Source organism: Pan paniscus, chromosome 20, assembly GCF_029289425.2.
Source record: "Pan paniscus chromosome 20, NHGRI_mPanPan1-v2.0_pri, whole genome shotgun sequence".
NCBI classification, from domain to species: Eukaryota; Metazoa; Chordata; class Mammalia; order Primates; family Hominidae; genus Pan; species Pan paniscus.
In genome coordinates, this window is record NC_073269.2 from 24,864,155 (window position 1) to 24,890,267 (window position 26,113).

General features: G+C 39.3%; 1 protein-coding gene across 3 annotated transcripts in view; it reads right to left on the minus strand.

Annotated features, from left to right (window-relative positions):
- Positions 1–266: 266 nt before the first annotated feature.
- ZNF682 (zinc finger protein 682) overlaps positions 267–26,113 on the minus strand; it is a 46,858-nt gene continuing 21,011 nt past the window's right edge. For 2 of the 3 annotated variants that reach the window (XM_003817713.5, XM_014342543.3), the window contains 3 exons: positions 19,854–19,980; positions 18,595–18,690; positions 267–3,128 (listed from right to left, as the gene is read on the minus strand). In XM_003817713.5, the coding sequence (XP_003817761.2) occupies positions 1,858–3,128; positions 18,595–18,690; positions 19,854–19,980 (1,494 nt within the window). In that variant the 3' untranslated portion in view covers positions 267–1,857. Of the gene's footprint in view, positions 3,129–11,653; positions 11,723–18,594; positions 18,691–19,853; positions 19,981–26,113 lie in introns of those variants that run through there. The other variant, XM_034944149.3, reaches the window with a different exon arrangement.

Here is a 26,113-nt window from a genome sequence, read left to right on the forward strand (position 1 = left end):
TTTGATTATATGCCTGTGTAATTTTCATAATAACCATCTTAATGACTCTATAATTAGAAGAAAAATAATAAAAAATGTAACCTATGGAAACAATATTCTCTAACGTATTTGACGTTTAAAGTCACTAAGGATAAGAATCACTAGAGATGCCATTCCACTATATTACTGAATAGTATGTTGTTACCTTCTGTTACCTAGAGACTTGAGTAAGGTAAAATAGGTTAATGTTGGTGGCAGGATAACACCTAATTCAATGCACAACTGTCTTAACACATTAAAAATAATTTTGTTTTATTGAAACAAATTAAGTTCACACAGTCTAAGAAAAGCATTACAAAATCCACTATACTATCTAATGTGCAATTGGTAAAACAATTTACTAAAATTTGAATAATGCACAAGACTATTACTCTGAACATCTATCTCATGCAGCACTTACAAGTTTTATAAGTCAACCACAAAAGTTTCTGTGTACTTTTTTCACACACCTCATATTTCAGTGTCCTCGATCTTCTGTTGAAAGTATATAAATGACATCCTAATATAGAACCTCAAACCCCGAGCAGCAGAAATTGACCACATGCTTTCATACAGACACTAGGAACAAAGACACAGCATCAAGTAATTTGAGAGTTCAATTACATCAAAATTTGCCTTTGTAAAAATCTAAAATTCTTTCAATGCAAAAACAGTGTACTTTGAATATAATTGTTTAAGTCTCAAAATATTAATCTCCTATTCCTGTTTAGGCTAACTAAATTATGTTAACCTTGAATTACTCTTTATAATCAATGCCCTGATTCAGAATAACATTGAAAGTGTTAGCGTCTTAGTGGTTTCTACTGTGAATCTTCTGATGTTCATTTAGACTTAATTTTTTATATTTACTGCATCTGTTAAATGCTTTCATATAAACTAGCGTTTTCTATTTTTTTTTTTTTTTTTTTTTGAGACAGAGTCTCTGTCGCCCAGGTTGGAGTTCAGTGGCGCGATCTTGGCTCACTGCAAGCTCCGCCTCTCGGGTTCACGCCATTCCCCTGCCTCAGCCTCTCCGAGTAGCTGGGACTACAGGCGCCCGACAACATGCCCGGGTAATTTTTTGTATTTTTAGTAGAGAGAGGGTTTCATCGTGGTCTCGATCTCCTGACCTCGTGATCCGCCTGCCTCAGCCTCCCAAAGTGCTGGGATTATAAGCGTGAGCCACCGTGCCCGGCCTTAAACTAGCGTTTTCTAAGGTGTACTTTTTAAACACATTTTTTCATATTCATTACAGTTGTAGGGTTTCTTTCCAATGTGAATTCTCTAAAATGGAATAAAATTTGAGCAACTGTTAGAGGGTTACCTTTCAGTATAAATTCTCCTATGTACAACAAAATCTGTAACATAAGTAAAAGTATTGCACCAATCTTTGTATTTGTAATGTTTTTCTTCAGTATAAAAACTCTTGTGTACTCTAAGGCTTATATTTTTGAAGTCTTTCCATGTACAAATGTAATGTATCACTATCATTACACCTTGTGTACTCTAAGGCTTTTATTTGGTGACATCTTTCCACAGATAAATGTAATGTGTATCATTACACTTATATTGCTTTTATCTAGCACAAAACCTCTGATGAGTAAGTTCATAGTAGTTATTAAATGCTTTGCCACATTCTTTAAAATCAGAATTTTTCTCAGCATGAATTTTCTTCTGTGCAATAAGCTGTGAGCAATGGTTGAAGACTTTCCCCACATTCTTCACATTTGTAGTGTTTCTCTCCAGTATGAACTATCTTGTGATTTCAATGGCTTGAGCAAGATTTATGGACTTTGCCACATTCTTTACATTTGTAGGATTTCTCTTTAGTAAAAATTCTTACGTAGTAAGGTTTGAGCAGTGATTAAAAGCTTCCCCACATTTTTTATACTTGCAGGATTTCTCTCCTCTTTGAACTCTCTTATGTTCATTAAGATGTGAGCACCGTTTAAAAGCTTTGCCACATTCTTCACATTTATAGCGTTTGACTGCAGTATGAATTTTCTTATGTCTAGTGAGGTGTGAGCACCGATTAAAGGCTTTTCCACATTCTTCACAGTTGTAGGGTTTCTCTCCAGTATGAATTCTCTTATGTTCAGTAAGGATGGAGGACCAGTTAAAAGCTTTGCCACATTCTTCACATTTGTAGGGTTTCTCTCCAGTGTGAATTCTCTTGTGTTTAGTAAGGTATGAGAACCTCTTAAAGACTTTGTCACATTTTTCACATTTGTAGGGTTTCTCTCCGCTATGAATTACCTTATGTTCAGTAAGAATTGATGATGAGTTAAAAGCTTTGCCACATTCTTCACATTTATAGGGTTTCTCTCCCGTATGGGTTCTCTCATGTATAGTAAGTAGTGAACAGTGGTTAAAGGCTTTCCCACATTCTTTACATTTGTAGGGTTTCTTTCCAGTGTGAATTGTCTTATGTTTGGTGAGATGTGAGTGCCGGTTAAACGCTCTGCCACAGTCTTCACATGTATAGGGTTTTTCTCCAGTATGAATTTTCTTATGTCTAACAAAGGGTGAACACCAGTGAAAGGCTTTTCCGCATTCTTCACATTTGTAGGGTTTCTCACCAGTATGGATTCTCTTATGTTTAGTAAGACTCGAGCACCAGTTAAAAGCTTTGCCACATTCTTCACATTTGTATGGTTTCTCTCCAGTGTGAATTCTCTTATGTTTAGTAAGGTATGAGAACCACTTAAAGGTTTTGCCACATTCCTCACATATGCAGAGTTTCTCTTCAGTGTGAATTATCTTATGATAAGAAAGGCCTGAGTGAGATTTAAAGACTTTGCCACATTGCATACATTTGAAAAGTTTCTCTGTAGTATGTCTTATGTTTTCTCTATTTAGATTTGATGATTTACTAAAGACTTTCACACATTTATTATATGGGAAAATTTTGCTAGGTAGAGTTGACAAACATTGGTTAAGTCCATTATAAATTTCTTTTTGATCCTTACACTCACCCACATTTTCCCCATCCTTCCTTAAGTGTAAATCCTCAAGTCCACAGCTTCCATATCTTCTCAGTATCACTTTTTGGAATGAATCTTGCATGCCCTGTTCTGGCAAAAGGTCTTCAGTGTAATGAGAAGACATAGCTGAAATATGAAATTAACAAAATATCCCACTTGTTATTTTCAGACTCAGATACATATACTTTACAAATCTAACATAGAAAATTAAGAAAAGGACAGGATGACTTACTAGATGCAGCTGGGAAACACTCACTCCAAGGAGAGAAAACAAAATGTTGAGTAAAACATCATACTTTAAACAGATCTTTTGAGAAAAAGCTTAATTCAGAGGTAATGCAGACACTGTGGTTGAAGAGGAAGATGGGAAGCTTGCTCAAAGTCACTGGGCACCAGGACTGGCTCGTAGATCCAGACCAGGCTTATGGAAGGGATATGTGAAGAAACCCCATGGCAACACAGTCTAGCCATGGACCTCTGAGATTCTCACTTTGGTTCCTTCTCCTTGAAAGGCATTTCCCAGCTAAATCTAGTCTGAGCTCCTGATTATAGACTCTCATATGATCCCTATACATCTGTGAACTGGCAGGGGGAGCCACCTGGAGAATAGGCAGAGGCACAGCTTAAACTCTTGTGGAAATCTGCAGTTTTCACTGTGCTATGCAGCTGCAGCTGACCACAGGTGCCCATCCTCCGAGGCTCTGCATCTTGCACTGAGGGGATCCATCTGCTGCTGTCTGCCAGGCTGAGAGAGAGCAGGGTTGTAGCTATCATGGGGCTGAGGTGAATCTGATCCATGCACCACTTTGCCTGCTGGCACCGTCCAAGATGACCTACCTGGCTGGTCCTGCAGAAGGGTGCCCACAGCACGGCATCCACTTATATCACAGATGGCGCTTGACCCCAAAGGGCCAGAGGACAAATCCATGGGCCCAGTGCCAACTGCCCAGGTCTTCAGCACACTGCCTGATAATATCAAGCTGATATATGTGGTCTGAGCTTAAGTGGGGTAGAAGCCCACACTGTCAGCACACAGAGAAGAGTGTGGCATGGGATCATGAGCCAGCATGGGAGCTGAGTTCCCCTTCATTCACATGAATAAACTGGGAAGGGTGTGGCCAGATGACCAGTCATGGTTTCCATCCCAGGAAGCCTAGCAGCATAGAACATCTGGAAGAACTCAGCAATTTCAATGCAGATGGCTTGGGACAAGCCTAGCCAATTCAGCCTGCTCCCAGGGAAGACACTGGAGACAGACCTGCTGAGTTGGGGGACCACAAGCTGGGTGGGCCCCACAACTACCTGCTGGACTAAAAATCCTGGGCTGCAGGTGCAATACTGGTTGCAAACCTATGGTGCAATTGCCCTGCCTGGTGTTCCATCCTCGAGCCACGGCATCACCAAACGACTCACAGACACATTCCATAACCCATCCTTACTTTTGCAAGCAAAGGAGAACAGCAGGACCCCTGATAAACATGGGTCTCTTGGTGACCTAAAAGTGTGAACTGTCCCTAAGGAAGGGTAAGCACAGACCACCAAAGCCCTCCTTGGAGCAAAGGAATTGGGTGCAGTGCCAGCAGTTGAAGGGAATATCACCAAGGCCCCAAAATAAATTTGGAAAGAAAATAATCTCTCACACACTATCTTCCCTCCCCAGAGCACTCTTAAGCGCCATCTACTTGGACTGCAGCCTGAATTACACCACCAAACAAGAATACATTGCTTCAACATGAAGCACTCTATGAAATCCACTGCAGGAACTTATCTACAACCAAGGGACCTAGACAGAGCCTCTGCCCTCTGAAAACAACCTTAAATGACACCAACTGATTATACACAACATACACCACAGCCAAACCCTCAAGGAAAAAAAGAAAAAAATTTTAACACCCCATCCAAATGACAGAAAATTCAAAAGGAAAAGAAGCACCAGCTCCCTCAGATGTGAAAGCGAAAGAAAGCTGGCAATACAGAAAGCCAGAGTGTTTCGTTACCTCAAAAGGATCTCACTAGTTCCTTTGAAAGAACCAAACACAACTTTAAAAATTGAAAATTTTACTACAGGACTTTCAAAATACAATTGAAAGCCTTAAAAACTGAATAGACTAAGCAGATGAAAGTATTTCAGAGCTCAGAGACTGCTCCTTTATATCAACCCAGTCAGAAGATAGTAAAGAAAAAAGAATTCACTACAAACAAACAAAGCTTCTGAGAAATATGGAATTATGTAAAGAGGTCAAACTTATGACTCATTAGTATTCCTGAGAGAGAAGGAAAAAAGTAACCAACTTGGAAAACATACTTAAGGATATAATCTACGAAAATTTTTCCCATCTTGCTAGAGAGGTTGACACAAAGATACAAGAAATTCAAGGAACTCCTTTGAGATACTATACAAGACAACCATCCTCAAGGCACATAGTATTCAGACTTTCCAAGGTCAACATGAAATAAAAAAATAAAAAGCAACTAGAGAAAAGGGCCATATTACCTAAAAAATGAATTCTATCAAACAGTGGACCTCCCCACAGAAACCTTACAATCTGGAAGATATTAGGGGCCTGTTTTTAACATTTTTAAAGAAAGAGGTCGGGTGCAGTGGCTCACGCCTGTAATCCGAGCATTTTGGGAGGCCAAGGTGGGCAGATCACCTGAGTTCAGGAGTTCAAGACCACCCTGGGCATCATGGTGAAAGCCTGCCTCTATTAAATACAAAACATTAGCCTGGCATGGTAGCGTGCACCTGTAGTCCTAGCTACTCGGGAGGCTGAGGCACGAGAATTGCTTGAGCCCTGGAGGCGGAGGTTGTAGTGAGCTGAGATTGCACCACTGCACTCCAGGCTGGGCCACAGAGCGAGACTCCATCTCAACAACGACAACAAAAAAAGAGATTAAAAAAAAAAAAAGAAAGAAATTCCAATCAGGAATTTTATGTTCCAGCAAACTAAGTTTCATAAGCAAAGGAGGAATAAAATATTTCTCAGACAAGCAACCACTAGGTGAATTAACTACCACTAGACTGGCATCACAAGGTGCTTAAGAGTGTTCCAAATATGGAAATGGAAGAATGATACCTACTACCACAAAAACACACATAAGTACATAGCCCACAGACCCTACAAAGCAACTGTACAATCAAGACTACAGAGTGCATGAAGGGAACAAAAACTAAGATATCAATATTAACCTTGAACACAGCAGTCTAAATGCTCCACTTAAAAGACAGAAAATGGTGGCCAGGCACAGTGGCTCATGCTTGTAATCCCAGCGCTTTGGGAGGCTGAGGCAGGTGGATCACCTGAGGTCAGGAGTTTGAGACCAGCCCGGCCAACATGGCGAAACCCCGTCTCTACTAAAATACAAAAATTAGCCAGGAGTGGTGGCACATGCCTGTAGTCCCAGGTACTCGGGAGGCTGAGGCAGGAGAATCACTTGAACCTGGGAGTCAGAGGTTTCAGTAAGCTGATATCACGCCTGCACTCCAGCCTGGGTGACAGATCGAGACTCTGTCTCAAAAAAATATTTAAAAATTTAAAAAACTGGCCAGTGCGGTGGCTCACCCCTGTAATCCTAGCACTTTGGGAGACCGAGGCGGGCAGATCACGAGGTCAAGAGATCGAGACCATCCTGGCCAACATGGTGAAACCCCGTCTCTAATAAAAATACAAAAATTAGCTGGACGTGGTGGTGTGCACGTGTAGTCCCAGCTACTAGGGAGGCTGAGGCAGGAGAATTGCTTGAATCCAGGAGGCAGAGGTTGCAGTAAGCCGAGATCGTGCCACTTCACTCCAGCCTGCCAAAGAGTGAGATTCTGTCTCAAAAAAGAAAAAAAATTTTTTTTAATTAAAAAAAAAGACACAAAGTGGCAAATCAGATTTAAAAAAAACCAAGACTTAACCTTCTGCTGGCTTTGAAAAACTCATCTCACGTATAATGACACCCATAAACTCAAAGTAAAGGGAAAAAGTAACATCTATCACACAAATGGGAAAAAAACAAACAAAAAAATGCAGTGGTCACTATTCTTATATTAATAAAACAGATTTTAAACCAACAACAGTAAAAAAGACAAACACATTACATAATAATAAAGGATTCAATAAATAAATAGATAAATCAACGATATTTAACTATCCTAAATATGTATGCACTCAACATTGGCACACTCATGTTTATAAAGCAATTATTACTGGACCTAAAAAAAAGACTTAGCCAGCCACACAATAATAGCGGAAGACAACACCTTACAGATAGCATTACAGATCATCAAGGCAGAAAACTAACAAAGAAATTCTGGACTTAAACTCAGCACTTGACCATAGACATCTACAGAATAATTCATCTAATGAAGACACACATACATTCTCATCTGCGCACAGAATATACTTTAAGATTGACCACATGCTCAGTCAAAACAGATTTCAAAAATTCAGAAAAATTGAAATCATCTTCTTGAAACAGAGTGAAATAAACTCAAAAATCAATAGCAAGAGGAACCCTCAAAACTACACAAATACAGAAAATTAAACTTGTTCCTGAATGACTTTTGGGTAAACAATGAAATTAAGGCAGAAATCAGAAACTTATTTGAAACAAATAAAAATGGTGATGAGGCCAGGCCCGGGGGCTCACGTCTGTAATCCCAGCACTTTGGGAGGCCGAGGCAGGCGGATCACGAGATCAGAGGTTCAAGACCAGCCTGGCCAACATAGTGAAACCCCGTGTCTACTAAAAATACAAGAAATTAGCCGGGCGTGGTGGCAGGTGCCTGTAATCCTAGCTACCTGGGAGAGTGAGGCAGGAGAATCACTTGAACCCAGGAGGCAGAGGTTGCAGTGAGCGGAGATTGCGCCACTGCACTCCAGCCTGGGTGACAGAGTGAGACTCCATCTCAAAATAAAAAAAAAACAGTGACAAAATGTAACAAAACCTTGGAATGTGGCAAAAGCAGTGTTAGGAGGGTTTATAGTGCTAAACTTTTATATCAAGAAGATAGATCTCAAGTTAACAACCTGATACCATGCATAAAGAAATGAGAAAAACGAGAATAAAGTAAATCCAAAGCTAGAAGAAGAAAAGAAATAATTCAAATCAGAGCAGAACAAAATAATATTGAAACCAAGAAAACCATTCAAATAATCAAAAAAATACATTTTTCTGAAAGATAAACAAGATCACTAGATCACTAGCTAAGTTAACAAAGAAAAAAAAGGATCCAATAAGCACAATCAAAAATGACAAACTATCAATAGACTAAACAGACAACCTATTGGGAAAAAGTATTTGTAGACTACGCACCTGACAAGGGACTAATGTTCACAATCTATAATAAATTTAAATCAAGCCAGGCGTGGTGGCTCACGCCTGTAATCCCAGCACTTTGGGAGGCCGAGGCGGGTGGATCACGAGGTCAGGAGATCAAGACCATCCTGGCTAACACGGTGAAACCCCGTTTCTACTAAAAAATACAAAAAATTAGTGGGGCATGGTGGCGGGCGCCTGTAGTCTCAGCTACTCGGGAGGCTGAGGCAGGAGAATGGCATGAACCCGGGAGGCAGAGCTTGCAGTGAACCGAGATCGCGCCACTGCACTCCAGCCTGGGCGACAGAGCAAGACTCCGTCTCAAAAAAAAAAAAAAAAAAGAAATTTAAATCAACAAGAAAAACAGAAATAATTCATTAAAAAGTGGTCAAAGGACATGGTCATTTCTCAAAAGACATAAAAGCAGCCAAGAAACATGAAAAAATGAGATTAAAAAGGGAGAAAAAGAAGGACAAACAGCAACAAAAATCAAAACAATCAATAAAATGGCAATAATAACCCCTTCTCTATCAGAAAACTAAATATTCATGGTTCATGGAATAAACTTCCCAATCGAAAGACATAAACTGGTGTGAAAACAAGATTCAACTACATTCTTTTTACAAGATACTCACTTTCAATCTGAAGAAGACAATAGACTAAAAGAAGAATGGTACAAGTCATTCTATTAGAATGTTAACCAAATGAGAAGAAACTAGGTCAAAATTACATAAGGCAAAATACATTTTAGGTCAAACCCTGTTATAAAATATACTGTAGTCAAAATTCTCACAAGAGACAAAGAAGGACATTATATAATAATAAAAAGATTAATTTATATATGTTATAGAAAACTATAACATATATATTATCATCAGGGTTCCCAAATATATAAAGTAAACATTAACAAAATTGAAGAAATACACAGCAATATAATAGTAAGATATTTCAATATCCCACTTTCAGTAATAAGTTATAAAGCAAGGTAGAATATTAAATATAAAAACAGAGGACTTCAAAGCACTCTAAAAATTACACCTAACGGACATATAGCAAACACTCCACACAACAGCAGAATACACAGTCTTCTCCATAGCTCATAACACATTCTCTTGGATATACCACTTGTTAGGGCACAAAGCCATTCTTAGCAAACTTTTTTTTTTTTAATTTTGAGACTGAGTTTCGCTCTTGTTGCCGAGGCTGGAGTGCAGTGGCGCGATCTCGGCTCACCACAACCTCCATCTCTGGGGTTCAAGCGATTCTCCTGCCTCAGCCTCCCTAGTAGCTGGGATTACAGGCATGTGCCACCACATCCAGCTAATTTTGTATTGTTAGTAGAGATGGGGTCTCTCCATGTTGGTCAGGCTGGTCTCAAACTCCCGACTTCAGGTGATCCGCCTGCATCGGCCTCCCAAAGTGCTGGGATTGCAGGTGTGAGCCACCACGCCTGGCCTAGCAAACTTTTAAAAATGGAAATCTTATAGACTATTATTATGACCAAAATGGAATGAAACTAAAAATTAGTAATAGAAAAAAATCCACAAATATATGGAAATTAAACACATTCTTAAGCATGCTCGTGTTCAAGGACTGGAAGAATTAATACTGTACAACATCTTTACAGTGCCCAAAGTAATGTTCAGATTCAATGCAATCCCCTTCAAATTCCCAATTTCATTTTTCGCAGGAATAAAAAAGCAATGCCCAAATCAAATAAAATCTCAAGAGACCATGAAGAGCTAAATAATCTTTAAAATAAAGAAAGGTGTTGGAAACATCACACTTCCTGATTTCAAAACACATGACAAAACTACAGTAATAAATGCAGTTTAGTACTAGCATAAAGGCAGACAATTAGACCAATGAAAAAGAATGTAGCACAGATATTATCTTTCATGTATATGGTCAAATAGTTACTTGCACACCCATATTAATTGTAGCATTATTCACAAAAATCAATAGGTGAAAGAAACCCAAACTTCTCTCACCAAATGAATAGAAAAATACAATTTATAATATACAAATAATGGAATAATACTCAGCTTTTAAAAAGCAGAAAATTGGGTTGGGCGTGTAGGCTCATGCCTGTAATCCCAGCACTCTGGGAGGCCCAGGTGGGCGGATCATGAAGTTAGGAGATCGGGACCATCCTGGCCAACATGGTGAAACCTCATCTCTACTAGAATACAAAAAAAAAAATTAGCCAGGCGTGGTGGCACGTGCCTGTAGTCCCAGCTACTCGGGAGGCTGAGGCAGAGGAATCGCTTGAACCTGGGAGGCGGAGGTTGCAGTGAGCCGAGATTGCGCCATTGCATTCCAGCCTGGCAACAGAGCGAGACTCCATCTCAAAAAAAAAAAAAAAAAAGCAGGAAATCTTCTAACATGTACGATAAAGATAAATCTGATGGCATGATGCTAAGTAAAGTAAGCCAGCCATAAAAAGACAGGATTGTATAAATCCATTTATATGAGACATCTAAAGTAGTTATACTCAGAAACAAAATAGAGAGGTGTTTGTAAAGGGTCAGTCAAGGGGGAAAATGAGTAGTTTCATGTATGTTGAGTTTGAGTTTCCCAAGATAAAAACATGTGGAGATACACTGCACGACAATGTCAATATACTCAACACAACAGAACTGTATAACTGAAAATATTTAAGATTCTAAATTTTATGTTATGTATTTTGCACAATTAAAAATAAACAATTACACCTAAAATAAAGTTATAAAGCTTTTCAAAAATTACCTTCAAATCACAAGTGTTTCTCTCACAAAAAGAAAATATACATTCACCAATGAATAGATGTTGAATTTACAACAATTCTCATGACTCCTCATCTAAACAGGATGAAACCATCATTGATGACCAACAAAAATGAAAATATAAGAGTCACAAACAAAATGGGGTAATACTTATTCAGTCAAACACAGAGATAATTAAATTGGTAATAAACATATGGCTGATTCATATCTGACTTTTGCCTCACACTATCTTAAAATGTACAGAGCTGAATACTGTCATACAAAATTATAATATATGAATAAAAACTAAAAAATATAATGAATGTCAAATGGCCTATTATAAAAACTGTAACAAATAAACATAAAATTGCAAAGCAAAATTAAAAGAAACTGTAACCCATAAAATTCTGAATAAACATAGTGGAGTACTGATGAAGAATCCTTCTAGATAGCTACAATTTTCAACCATGACTGGCTATCCATAAAAAGCATACATTTTTGAATCAAGAGCATACAGTTAGAGCATTAATATTTCGCAGAAACCCCATTATAATTATTCATAAAAAGCTTTGAGAAAATAATTTTTAAGAAATAAGCACTTACATAATACTAGAGAAACTTATTAATATGTTGCTCTTCTTTTTACACAAAATGGTAAGGCTGTAATCTAGCCTGCAGAAGCAAAGAAAAGACTTACATCTTTTACTGTAAGAACAATATAAATATTGTAAAATACGGTATAAAACACTGATCATGAATTAGGAATAAATTATGCTATCATTCAGATAAACGTTGAGGAATATAGATGAAAATGCAAAGAAAGCTTTTTACATGCAGGCAACTTAATTATACAAACTAAGCCGGGCATGGTGGCTCATGCCTGTAACCCTAGCACTTTGGGAAGCTGAGGCGGGTGGATCGCTTGAGCTCAGGAGTTCAACACCAGCCTGGACAACATGGTGAAACTCCGTCTTTAGAAAGAATACAAAAATTAGCCAGGCGTGGTAGCACTCGCCTGTACTCTCAGCTACTTGGGGGGCAGAGTCGGTCTATAGAGCCAGTCTATAAATATTTATTTTATAAATTTCCAAATGTCATCCAGAGATCACAGGGCATAGAGAGAAGACAGGAAATAATATTCCTTTAAAGGAATAAAATGATTCTTCGGAAATCAATTTTTGAGAAATGAAGATCCTTGTATTATCTGACAGGGGATTCAAAATAATCATTTTAAACATGTTCAATGAGCAAAAATAGAATGTAGACAACTAAACAGAATCAAGAAAATAGTGCAGGAGGAAATGATATATCAACAGAGATTTAAAAAACTATTAAAAGTATTTTTTAAAAAAACAAAAATTGTGGAACTGAATACAATAACTAAGTTAAAAAAATTATTACAGAGCCACAACAGATAACTTAATGAGGTAATAGATGGTATCAGCAAATTAAAGACATTCCACTTATAAATATTGAGTCATAAAAGCAAAATAATACTGCCAACAAAGAAAATTTTACCTGGAAAAATTTACCTCTAGAATAAGGATAAAAAATAAAGACTTTATAAGATAAACGAAAGCTGTCAGTCTTTGTCACCATGTGTATAGTTCTATAAGAAATGGTAAAGTAAATATATACACAGATCTATAATTCTCTACTATAATAATAATGCATAAAACTGAAAATCTTGCAATAGAATTTAATAAACCAAAACACAAATTTGCATAAATCTGTTAATAGATACGCAATACGAAATGATATAATGTGACACTAATAACAAAGGATGTAAAAAGGTATAGTTTTATATTCAACTGAAGTAAAGATGAGATTTAAGCATATTGTTATGTTTCATAAACTCTCATTTTTCAAGGTGATCACAAAAATACCTATAGAAGATATGCAAAAGAAAATGAAAAAGGAATCAAAGTATGCCACTACAAAATTAACAAAACAAAAACAAAGGCAGTAAGAGAGGAAATGAGGGAAAACGTATTTATGACAAGCACAGAACGTAATCGAAAACAAAATGCAACTAGTAATTTTATTTCTTTCTGGTATTATTTTAAATATGAACAGATTGAACCCTTTAAAAAAGTAAAATAGCTGAATGAGTTAAAAACAAAATCTTACAATATGCGTCTTTAGGGGACTCTTTTAGTTTTAAGGAGACAAACAGGCTGAAAGTGACAGGATACAAAAATATATTCCATGCAAACAGTAAGCTCAAGTGGGTGGGGTGGCCATAGTTAGACAAAATCCACTTTAAGTAAAAAACTGTTACAAAAGATAAAGATTGGTATTATATAATGGCAAAATGGATCCATTTACCGGGAATCTATAACACATATAACTGTTATATAACAGTTATATAACTATAACACATAGCACTCTCAAATATATAAAACAAATATTGACAGAAGTTAAGCAAGAAATACACAGCAGCACAATAATTATAGACTTCACGGCCTCATTCTCAATCAGGAATATAAAAAAATCAGATAGATCAATAAGAAAATAAAAAACTTAAAACATTACAGACCAATTAGACCTAAGAGACATATACAGAACGTTCCAGTTAAAAGCAGCAGAATACATAATATTCTCAATTACACACAGAGCATTCTGTTAGGACACATAACAAGTCTTAATAAATTTAAGGAGACTGAAATCATACAGTGTATATTTTCTGACCAAAATGGAATGAAACTAGAAATCAGAAGCAGAAGTAAAACCGTAAATCCAAAAAATGTGGAAATTAAACCCACTCAAACATATTCTTGCTCAAGGATCAGATAATTTCATTTTGTTAAGATGTCAACATGCACAGCCACGTACAAATTCAATGTAATATCTATCAAAATCTTCATGGTAGTTTTTATTTTTATTTTTTTGCAGAAATATATTTAAGATTCTCAAATTCTTTTAGGAGCTATAACTAGCAAAACACCCTTTAAAAAGAACAACAAAGAGGTATTACACTTCCTGGTTTTATAACACATTACTCAAAGCTATAAAGATAGAAATAATGTGGTATTAGCACAAAGAAAAATAAATGGATGATAAAACAAAATAGCTCAGAATTAAGCACGTGTGTACATAATCAAATAACCTTACATAAGATTGCTATGGCCACACAATGGGGAAGAAAACAGTTTTTTCAACAAATGATGTTGAAAACTGAGTATCTACATGAAAAAAATAAAGTTGAGCCCTTCCGTTACATGCACCATATAAAAACAGTATTTAAAATGGATTAAATACTTGAACATAAAAATATAACAAACTTCCTAGATAAGTATATGGGGGAAAATATGACATTGGACTTCGCACTAATTTCTTGTTACAAAAGACCAAGAATTTGATGTCACTTTCTTAGCTCTGAAATCAAATGCGTAAGGAACAAATAATAGAGAAATGGGACTACATCAAACTTCAAAATTTCTGCACATCAAAGGAAAAATTTAGTGGGGTGAAAATGTCGCCTCAGAAATGGGTGAAATATTTGAAAATCACATATTTGATAGGAGTTAATTTTCACAATATATAAACAATGTCTAAAAGTCAACAATAAAAAGTGAGCAACTTGATTAAGAAACAGACAAATAATTGAACTGACATCTCTCCGAAGAAGATACATAAATAGCCTGTAAGCATTTGAAAGGATGCTCAAGATTGCTAACTTTTAGACCAAAACAAAGTAAAATCACAGTAAAATATTACCTCAAACCCATTAGGAGAGCCATTAACAACTGTAACCACCCCCCCAAAAAAAATTGTTACGGATATGGAAAATTGAGAGGCCTTTTGAGCCACTGGTAGGCAAAAATGATGCAGCTACTGTAAAAAACATACTATGAAGGTTTCTCAAAATATTAAAAATGGAATTACTATATAATCCAGCAAACATGGAAAATCCTATTTGATACTGTTCTTGGCAGTTATTTTTTGGGGTATGATACCAAAAGCACAGCAACAAAAGCAAATATAAATAAGTGGGACTGCATCAAACTGAAAATTTTCTGCACAGCAAAGAAAATAAAAGACGGAAACTTACAGGATAGAAAAAAATATTTGCAAGCCATACGCCTGATAAGAAGTTAATATCCAGAATATATAAGGAACTCATACAAACCAAAGGCAAAACAATAATAAGAATGATAATAAGAACCAAACTGAAAAACAGACTGAATGGATAGATATTTTTCCAGTGAAGACAAAGAGCCAACAGGTATGAGAAAAGGACCTCAACATCACCAGTCATCAGGCAGGTGCAAACTAAAACAATGATAAAATATCACTTCACATTTGTTAGGATGTCTATTATCAAGAGACACTTACATTTTTTGGGTGATGGATACCCTAAAAGCACTGACTTCACCACCATGCAATCTATCTGTGTAACAAGGTTGCACTTGTACCCCACAAATTCATACAGACAAAAAGAATAGGGCTGGGTATGGTGGCTCATGCCCGTAATCCCAGCATTTTGGGAATCTGAGGTAAGAGGACTGCTTGAGCCCAGGAGTTCAAGGCCAGCCCTAGCAACACAGTGAGACCTCCTCTCTTAAAAAAAAAAAAAAAAAAAAGAAATTTTAAGCATAAAAACATTTTTAAAAAGAGATAACAAGTGTTGACAAGTTTGTGAAGAAAAAAATCTTGTACACCGTTGGTGTGTTGTAAACTGGTAGAGTCATTATGAAAACCAGTATGGACGTTCTTTAAAAAATAAAATTAGGCCAAGCACAGTGGCTCATACCCGTAATACCAGCACTGTGGGAGGCTGAGGCAGGCGGATCACGAGGTCAGGAGTTCGAGACCAGCCTGGCCAACATGGTGAAACCCTGTCTCTACTAAAAATACAAAAATTAGCTGGGCGTGGTGACAGGCGCCTGTAATCCAAGCTACTCAGGAAGCTGAGGCAGCAGACTTGTTTGAATCTGGGAGGCGGAGGTTGCAATGAACTGAGATTGTGCCTTTGCACTCCAGCCTGGGTGACAGGGTGAGACTCCATCTCAAAAATAAATAAATTAATTAAATTAAATTAAATTTAAAAAAAATTCCACATAATCCAGCAATCCCACTTCTGTGTATGTAACCAAAGGAAATAAAATCAGTATTTCTAATATTTGCATCTCCACGTTCATTTCACAATTGCCAAGACATGAAAACAACCTGAATGTTTGTGGACACTGACTGGATAAAGAAAATATGACATATATACACAATAGAGTATTATTCAGCCATAAAAAAATCATGAAATCCTGCCAACATTTCAACAACATGGATGGACCTGGAAGACATTATGCTAAGTGAAATAAGCCAGACACAGAAAGAAAAATAATTCATGACCCTCAGCTCTATGGGTAATCTAAAAAGGATGAACTCATAGAAACAGAGAGTACAAAGCTGGTTGACCCAGTCTTGAAGTGGGGAAAATGGGAAGATGTTCAATGAGTACATACTTCCAGTCCTGAAATGAATAAGTTTTGGGGATCTAATGCATAGCATCATGACTATAGTTAATCATAATGCTCTATATCAGGGGTATCCAATCTTTTGGCTTCCCTGGGCCACAGTGGAAGAAGAATTGTCTTGGGCCACGCATAAAATACACTAACACTAATGATAACTGATTAGCTTTAAAAAAATCTCATGTTTAAACAAAGTTTACAAATTTGTGTTTGGCCACATTCAAAGCCATCCTGGACTGCATGCAGCCAGCAGGACATGAGTTGGACAAACGTGCTCCATATGCTTAAATTTTAGTAAGACAGCAGACCTTTGGTGTTCTCACTACAAAAGAAAACTCTGCATGGTGGCTTAATTCCAGCACTTTCGGAGGCCAAGGAGGGTGGATCACATGAGGCCAGGGGGTTGAGACCAGCCTGTAATCCCAGCTACTTGGGAGGCTGAGGCACAAGAATCACTTGAACCTGGGAGGCGGAGGTTGCAGTGAGCCAAGATTGCGCCACTGCACTCCAGCCTGTGTGACAGAGTGAGACTCGTCTCAAAAAAGAAAGAAAACAAAAAACAACAACAACAAAAAACTCTGTGAGGTAACAGATGCATTCATTAACTTAACTGTATTAATCACTTCACAATGTTTACATATACAAAATCATTACACTTTACATAATAAATAGTTATATACTTTTAATTTGTGAAAAGTAACCACACGGTCCCCACACGTATATGTGTGGGTATATTTGTGTGTATATGTATACACACCTCAACTAATATAGTTGAAGAATCTGGGAAAATAAAGTTTAAATTACCAATTTTAGTTCACACTAAAAATATAAAATGTAGAAATAAAATAACATTAGATTTTCTTATATTTAGGGAGATGCTTAGCATTATAACAAAATTACTGAGTAGGAATTTTTGTAGAATCACATTTGAAAATTCCATAAGGGGCTGGGCACGGTGGCTCACGCCTGTAATTCCAGCACTTTGGGAGACCGAGGCGGGTGGATCACCTGAGGTCAGGAGTTCCAAATCAACCTGGCCAACATGGTGAAACCCCGTCTCTACTAAAATACAAAAAGTAGCTGGGCATGGTGGTGTACGCCTGTAATACCAGCTACTTGGGTGGCTTAGGTGGGAGAACTGCTTGAACCCAGAAGGCAGAGGTTGCAGTGAGCCAAGATGGCGCCATGCACTCCAGCCTGGGTGACAGAGTGAAACTCCGTCGCAAAAAAAAAAAAAAAAAAAAAAATTATTAAAAAAAAAAGAAAGAAAGAAACTTCATAAGAAATCATAAAGCAGAAAATACACCACATCTGTTTGTGGTGTTACTGGGATTTTGGAACCAAATACCATTATCACGAATACTCTCACACATTTCAGACATAATACAAACAACAACAAAAACCAAAACCAAACCAAAACAAAACAAAACAAAAACCTTAAAAAATAGTTTAAAGGCCAGGCATGGTGGCTCATGCCTGTAATCCCAGCACTTTGGGAGGCTGAGGTGGGTGGATCACCTGAGGTCGGGGGTTCAAGACCAGCCTCAACAACTTGGAGAAACCCCATCTCTACTAAAAATACAAAATTAGCTGGGCGTGGTGGCACACGTAATCCCAGCTACTCGGGAGGCTGAGGCAGGAGAATCGCTTGAACCCAGGAGGCAGAGGTTATGGTGAGCCAAGATTGAGCCATTGCACTCCAGCCTGGGCAACATGAGCGAAACTCTCTCTCTCAAAAAAAAAGAAAAAAATAGTTTAACATAGAGTTCCTCAAAAATACACATATATTTCTGTATGCCCCAAGACAATGAAAGGGCAGTCAGATAATAAAGTCTCTTATAAGCCATGAAGAGGACTTTGGCTCTCACTATAACCTCAAAGGAAGGTTACTTTTTAGAGAATTTAGGATCATTAGACAGAAGATGCCTCTGTACAAGAGCAAGAAGAAACAATCACGTTCCTCAAAAATCATCTCCATTGGAGCAGAGCTTCTCAAATAACTCTTGAAGTCTGTCTTCCTTCTTGGCCTTTGGAGCTTTCACCTGTGGCATGTGTTTCATTCATCCAACCTACCTGGGGGTTTGGCTATGGTCTCATGTCTCTTCACATTCCAGGGCTCCTGTCTTTGCTCCAGACAGCTAATCAGTTCTGGCTTAGAAACAGTAAGACCTGTTTTATTAGAAAAAAGTAATGTGATTCTTGCTGGGACTCTCCAATTACCAACCTAGTGTTGTGCTCTGTAGAGAAGAGAGAATATTATAGATGATTCTAGAAAATTAATAATAAGGACAGGCGCGTTGGCTCATATCTGTAATCCCAACATTTTGGGAGGCTAAAGCGGGCACATCATGAGGTCAGGAGATCGAGACCATCCAGGCCAACATGGTGAAACCCCATCTCTACTAGAAATACAAAAATGAGCAAGGTGTGGTGGCACGTGCCTGTAATCCCAGCTGCTTGGGAGGCTGAGGGAGGAGAATCGCTTGAACCCAGGAGGCAAAGAAGGATTACAGTGAGCCAAGATTGCGCCACTGCACACTCCAGCCTGGCAACAGAGCGAGACTCCATCTCAAAAAAAAAAAAAAAAGAAAGAAAGAAAAGAAAATTAGTAACAAAATATTTCTAAACAGAAAGTTTAGAATATTTTATATTTGTGGGTCTTTAGCTTCCCTACCCAATACTACTTAATCAAAAATTGGTGGTAGAAGTTGGATTTTAAGGTCTGGTCAATAATATTTTATAAAGGAATTTTTATAATGGAATTCCAAGAATTACCACTAAAGGCTGGGTAGGGTAGTTCACACTAGTAATCCCAACACTTTGGGAGGCCAAGGAGGGTGGATCACGTGAGGTCAGGAGTTCGAGACCAGCCTGGTCAACACAGTGAAACCTCCTCTTTACTAAAAATACAAAAATTAGCTGGCCGTGGTGGTGGGCACCTGTAGTCCCAGCTACTCAGGAGGCTAAGACAGGAGAATCACTTGAACCCAGGAGGTGGAGGTTGCAGTGAGCTGGATTGTACCACTGCACTCAAGCCTGGGCAACAGAGCTAGACTCTGTCTCAAAAAATAAAATAAAATAAAATAAAAAAATAGAATTACCACTAAACTAGAGTGAAAAATGCCCATCACCTCAAGGTAGAAGAAAGTTAATGTAAATATAAAACATCTTGAAAATTTTCTTCTCTATCCCAACAAATCCCCAAGTTTTCCTTGAAAGCAGAGATCTAAAACTCATTTATACAAAGCAGAAATCCCCACCAAACATTCTACAGAGGAAGAAAATAAAATCTTTTGTGTGAAATAGAAATTGTGTATTGAAGTTATTCTCACCCAGAGAGACCAGGTTTCTGTAGTTCTCTAGCATCACTTTCCTATACAAACTCTGCTGAGCAGGGTTCAGAAACTCCCACTCCTCCAGAGAGAATTCTATGGTCACATCCCTGAATGTCAACAGTTCCTGAAAAACAAAACAAAACATAGTGACCAACTGTCAATGGGCAGAGTTCTTGACTCCATGTGAAAAGAGAGAATTGCTGTGACTTATGAGAGTTACTGGAATTATTCAATCTGGTATTTTTAACAAAAATATTCTCTGATGTATTCTCTAACACTGAGGAAAGAAAACAGAATCCACGTGGCCAGGTTCGGTGGCTCACGCCTGTAATCCCATCATTTTGGGAGGCCGAGGCAGGCAGATCACCTGAAGTCAGGAATTTGAGACCAGCCTGGCCAACATGGTGAAACCCTGTCTCTACTAGAAATACAAAAATTAGCTGGGTGTGGTGGTGCACGCCTGTAATCCCAGTTACTTGGGAGGCTGAGGGAGGAGAATCACTTGAACTCAGGAGGCAGAGGTTGCAGTGAGCTGAGATCATGCCATGGCACTCCTGCCTGGGCGACAAACAAAAAGGAAAACAGAATCCACAAAACCAATGTAGATACTTTTCTAAATAATCACTATAAAATTAAGGGCATCAACACAGGCATATACAGTTTGAGTTTTATGTCTACAGATTATAGAATAAGTTGTAAATATAATTCATACAGAGAAGTCATGATGGGTTAGAAGGTATCTGTCAAATTTTAATGTATGTAACAATGAACTACAGATCTTGTTAAAATGCAGACTGATCCAGGTGATGTCAGGTGAAGCCTGAGTTTCTGAATTTCTACAAGCTAGCCAGTGATACCAAGGCGTCCGAATCAAGAATATTTTGTCAAACACAAAGTGGTTGAGCCCCAGTTTATCTGACTAGTAAACAAAGATGAGCCTTCATTTTCCAAAGCAAGCTTTAAGCAAAGAGAATCTAAAAAGAAAGGGAAGTTTGCAGATTAAATGTGATGGTTTATGTACATCAGTCAGTAAATCTCCCAAGGTACTTACGAATAATAAAGATAAAAATAATTAACTTTATAATTTAAAAAAATCTGTCACAGAAAGCCTTAACCAAGTGATTGAAATTAACATGAATTGGGCCAGGCGCGGTGGCTCACACCTGTAATCCCAGCACTTTGGGAGGCCAAGGTGGGCAGATCACGAGCTCAGGAGATTGAGGCCATCCTGGCTAACACAGTGAAACCCCATCTTTACTAAAAATACAAAAAATTAGCTGGGCATGGTGGCACGTGCCTGTAATCCCAGCTACTCGGGAGGCAGAGGCAGCAGAATTGCTTGAACGTGGGAAGCAGAGATTGCAGTGAGCCAAGATTGTGCCATTGCACTCAAACCTCGGCGACAGTGCGAGACTCCATCTCAAAAAAAAAAAAAAAGAAATTAACATGAACTACAATAGAACAAATTGATGTACGGTGTCAACACACATGGGCAGACAATCATCAGAGCTATGATATTATTGGCAACAAAAAGTAAATTATAACCTGAATCTAAGCATAAAGAAACATCTTTATGCAAAGTTCAAGCTACAGATATCTCCCAGGTTTTATAACCTCTAATAATGTATTTAAATAGTCTTTCCTCAGCATTTTAAAGAGCAAGTCTTATCTAACTATTCTCTTTTCCACAATCTTCTGAGTTATTCTGGGCAATTAGTGACATCCTCTTTAAATGTGCATTTTTAAAATCCTGTTTCTGGCCAGGCGCTGTGGCTCACGCCTGTAATCCCAGCACTTTGGGAGGCCGAGGCGGGTGGATCACAAGGTCAGGAGATCGAGACCATCCTGGCTAACATGGTGAAACCCCGTCTCTACTAAAAAATACAAAAAATTAGCCAGGTGTGGTGGCGGGCGCCTGTAGTCCCAGCTACTCGGGAGGCTGAGGCAGGAGAATGGCGTGAACCCAGGAGGTGGAGCTTGCAGTGCGCCGAGATCGCGCCACTGCATTCCAGCCTGGGCAACAGAGCGAGGCTCCGTCTCAAAAAAAAAAAACATCCTGTTTCTGCATAGAGCTGATGGAACATCCAGATGGAACCTAAACAATACACATTCCCCTCTTCACTAATATCTGAGGACCCTATACCATCCCTAATAGAGATCTTAGGTATCTACACCTTTCCACATTGATGTGACACAAAGAGAACTTTATTTATTTATTTATTTTTGAGACAGTCTCACTCTATAGCCCAGGCTGGAGTGCAGTGAGTGGCATGATCCCGGCTCACTGCAACCTCGCCTCCTGGGTTCAGGCGATTCTGCCTCAGCCTTCCAAGTAGCTGGACCACAGGCACGTGCCACCACACCTGGCTAATTTTTTGGATTTTTTTAGTAGATACAGGGTTTTGCCATGTTGCTCTGGCTGGTCTCAAACTCCTGGCCTCAAGCGATCCTCCTGCCTCAGCCTCCCGAAGTCCTGGGATTACAGGCATGAGCCACTGTGCCCAGTCACAAAGAGAACATTTTTATTCTTGCAGGTCATACACTCGATGGTGAGAACCGGTCATGGTATGTAAGAAGCCTGGATACAAAGAATAAAGGAGAAGGCTCTGATATATAAAAGAGAAGTATTTTTCAGTGCCTCTTAACTACTATAGTAAGAAGTAATATTTATAAGAAGAAAAGGAGGAAAAAAAGTATCTAAAACAAACTGGTTAGGTAGGAACATCAGAAGTAGAGAAGTAAAAGTTTGTAAGTTCTAAAGCCAAGACATTCAAGAACGAAAAGAGAACATCACCCCTGAGCTGGGACACATTCACCTGAGAACTAGCCATTTCTTCCTCTTGCTCCTCCTTTGGGATTCCTTCTCAGGTGATATTATCTGGAAAATCACATCTGTAACTTGAGAATACGCCTTTTAAAGCATCAGCAAAACCCCTTCACCTGCTACCACCACACCCACAGGCAGATGTACCTTAAAGGCGCAGAAAAGGCCACACTTGCTTGTCCTTTGTCATTGTCACAGGAGAATTTCAGGAACAGTGAGCTTCTACCTAAAGACTAAAATGTGAGTCTCCAGTTTCCTGCCTTTAGATGCCCTTCCATGCCAGAGATGGCAGCAATTTCTGCTGCAGCAAAGGGCCCATAGGGCCCCACTCCCCTGCTCCCATGAAAACCAAGCACAGCAGGCCCCATGACCTCTCTTTAAAACAAAGCCTGGGGGCTAGGCGCTATGGCTCATGCCTGTAATCCCAACACTCTGGGAGACCAAGGCAGGCAGATCATCTGAGATCGGGAGTTTGTGACCAGGCTGACCAACATGGAGAAACCTTGTCTCTACTAAAAATACAAAATTAGCCGAGTGTGGTGGCGCATGCCTGTAATCCCAGCTACTTGGGAGGCTGAGGCAGGAGAATCACTTGAACCCAGGAGGCAGAGGTTGTGGTGAGCCGAGATCGCACCATTGCACTCCAGCCTGGGCAACAAGAGCGAAACTCCATCTAAAAAAACAAAAAAGAAAAACAAAAACGAAAAAAAACAAAGCCTGGGGAGGCTGAGTCAGGAGAATCACTTGAGCCCGGGAGACAGAGGTTGCAGTGAGCCAAGATCGCGCCACTGCACTCCAGCCTGGGGCCTGGGTGACAGAGTAAGACTGTCTCACACACACAAAAAGGCTGAACTCAATTCTCACATTATGTCTGGGAGCCCTCATGATTGCCTCTGGCTTTATCTTACAATTACATGGGACACTTAATTAAAACAATATGGATGCTTCCACCCAGGCCAACATAATCCGTCGAGAGGACACAGGTAAGGGTATTTCTTCAAACTGGCCATTTAATCCTAACTAGAATGTGATGAGCTGACAATCACTTAGCTAAGAATTGCCTCTTAAACTTTAATATTCGGAGAAATCATCTGGTATTTCAAGCCCCAGACTAATTTGATTCTGCAGGTTTTTTTGTTTGTTTGTTTGAGACAGAGTCTTACTCTGTCACCCAGGCTGGAGTGCACTGGCGTGATCTCGACTCACTGCAACCTCTGCCTCCCAGGCTCAAGTGATTCTCCTGCCTCAGCCTCCCAAGTAGCTGAGACTACAGTCACATGCCACCATGCCCGGGTGGCTAATTTTTGTATTTTTAGTAGAGATGGCCTTTCACGATATTGGCCAGGCTGGTCTTGAACTCCTGACCTCAGGTGATCCGCCCTTCTCAGCCTCTCAAAGTGCTGGGATTACAGGTGTGAGTCACCGTGCCCAGCCAATTCTGCAGGCTTGAAAGGGGTCCATGGATTGGCTTCATTCACAGCTAATGCTGACCCTGCTTGCCCTAGATCACTTATAACAGCATTCAACTAGACAAAGTGCCACAGCACACAGTCCCTTATATCTACACTCTTCTTCGAACACAAATGCTTTTGGTCCAAAATAAAAACCACCAATCACTATTCTAAAACATGGCATTCTCTGTTGGTCCTTTAAAGTTTCCAGAGGCAGCTCATGTCTGAGTAAGTCTGCATTTGGAAAACAACATGCGCACATGCATTAATGCGATATTTATGGAGCATGCGCTGTGTGCTCAGAAGCACACTATAGAGCATTGTGCTGGGAAGATGACATAATGTGAATTTATCCTCATAACACCCTGGGAGGTGGGTACTAACTGTCCCATAATTCCCTAGATTTATATGAAAAGCCCAGCATTTAAATTTCTTCTTGTTCTATCACTGATTTTTTTTTTTTTTTGGAGATAGAGTCTTGCTGTGTTGCCCAGGCTGGAGGGCAGTGGCATGATCTTGGCTCACTGCAATTTCTACCTCCCCAGTTCAAGCAATTCTCCTGCCTCAGCCTCCTGAGTCACTGGGATTATAGTTGCCTGCCACCATGCCCAGCTAATTTTTCTATTTTTGGTAGAGATGGGGTTTCGCCATGTTGGCCAGGCTGGTCTCGAACTCCTGACCTCAGTTGATCTGCCCATGCCCCGGCCTCCCAAAGTGCTGGGATTATAGACGTGAGTCACCGCACCCAGCCTTTCTTTTGTTTTCTTTTTTTTTTAAATGCATGGAATAGGCCAGGCACGGTGGCTCATGCCTGTAATTCCAGCACTTTGGGAAGCCAAGGCAGGTGGATCACCTGAGGTCAGGAGTTTGAGACCAGCCTGGCCAACATCGTGAAACCCCATCTCTACTAAAAATACAAAAATTAGCTGGGTGTGGTGGCACACACTTGTAGCCCCAGCTACTTGGGAGGCTGAGGTGGGAGAACTGCTTGAACTTGGGAGGCAGAGGTTGCAGCGAGCAGAGATCACACCACTGCACTCCAGCCTGGGTGACAGAGTGAGACCCTGTCTCAAAAAAAAAAAATTAAAAAAAATAAAAAAGCTTGAAATAAAAGCTGAAGATAGACCCAAGAATGAAATACAGAACGGGAAAATTAAGTGTAGTTCAAAGGGATTTCTCAGCATTGGGTTTATATTTACTTTCTTGTGATTCCTGGAGCAACTGCTGGATATGCAGGAATAGAAAATGGTTTGCTAGGTGGTATGCCTCTAGAAACACTGGTTCTAATTAAAAAAAAAATTAAAGACCAAAAATATTTAGTTATTTGCTTCCATTTATCTGCTTTTGGGTTTGGAAGAATTGTGAACAACCACTGTGGAGAGGCAGCAGGAGCCAAACTCTGATCTCCTTTAATCAATTCTGTATGGAGATTCCAAGGTGGAGCCAGACCTGAAGGAGGCCTCAGAAGAGGTGAAATGTGGGTAAGGCTGGGACAGGGAGAGGGCCCTAGGTAGAATTCTGATCTCTGTGTCACTGGGGTATTTCCAATTCTGTGTTTTCTAAGCCTGCCCAAGAGAAACTTGACTCCCCAAGTTTGTGTGATTTTAATCTATTTCACCCAATTCCCTGTCTATTTTATAACATACAGTAACAAGGAATTTAACCAAAATGCATAGTGTTTTCTAGGACATGTATATTAGAAGCTAAATATTTAGTCTTCACAAGGTAAAAGCAATAGAAATAATAACTATAGGGCTGGGCGCAGTGGCTCATGCCTGTAATCCCAGTACTTTGGAAGACCGAGGTGGGTGGATCACCTAAGGTCAGGAGTTCGAGACCAGCCTGGCCAATATGGTGAAATCCCATATCTACTAAAAATACAGAAATTAGCCGGGCGTGGTGGTGCACGCCTGTAATCCCAGCTACTCAGGAGGCTGAGACAGGAGAAAATCACTAGAACCCGGTAGGCGAAGTTTGCAGTG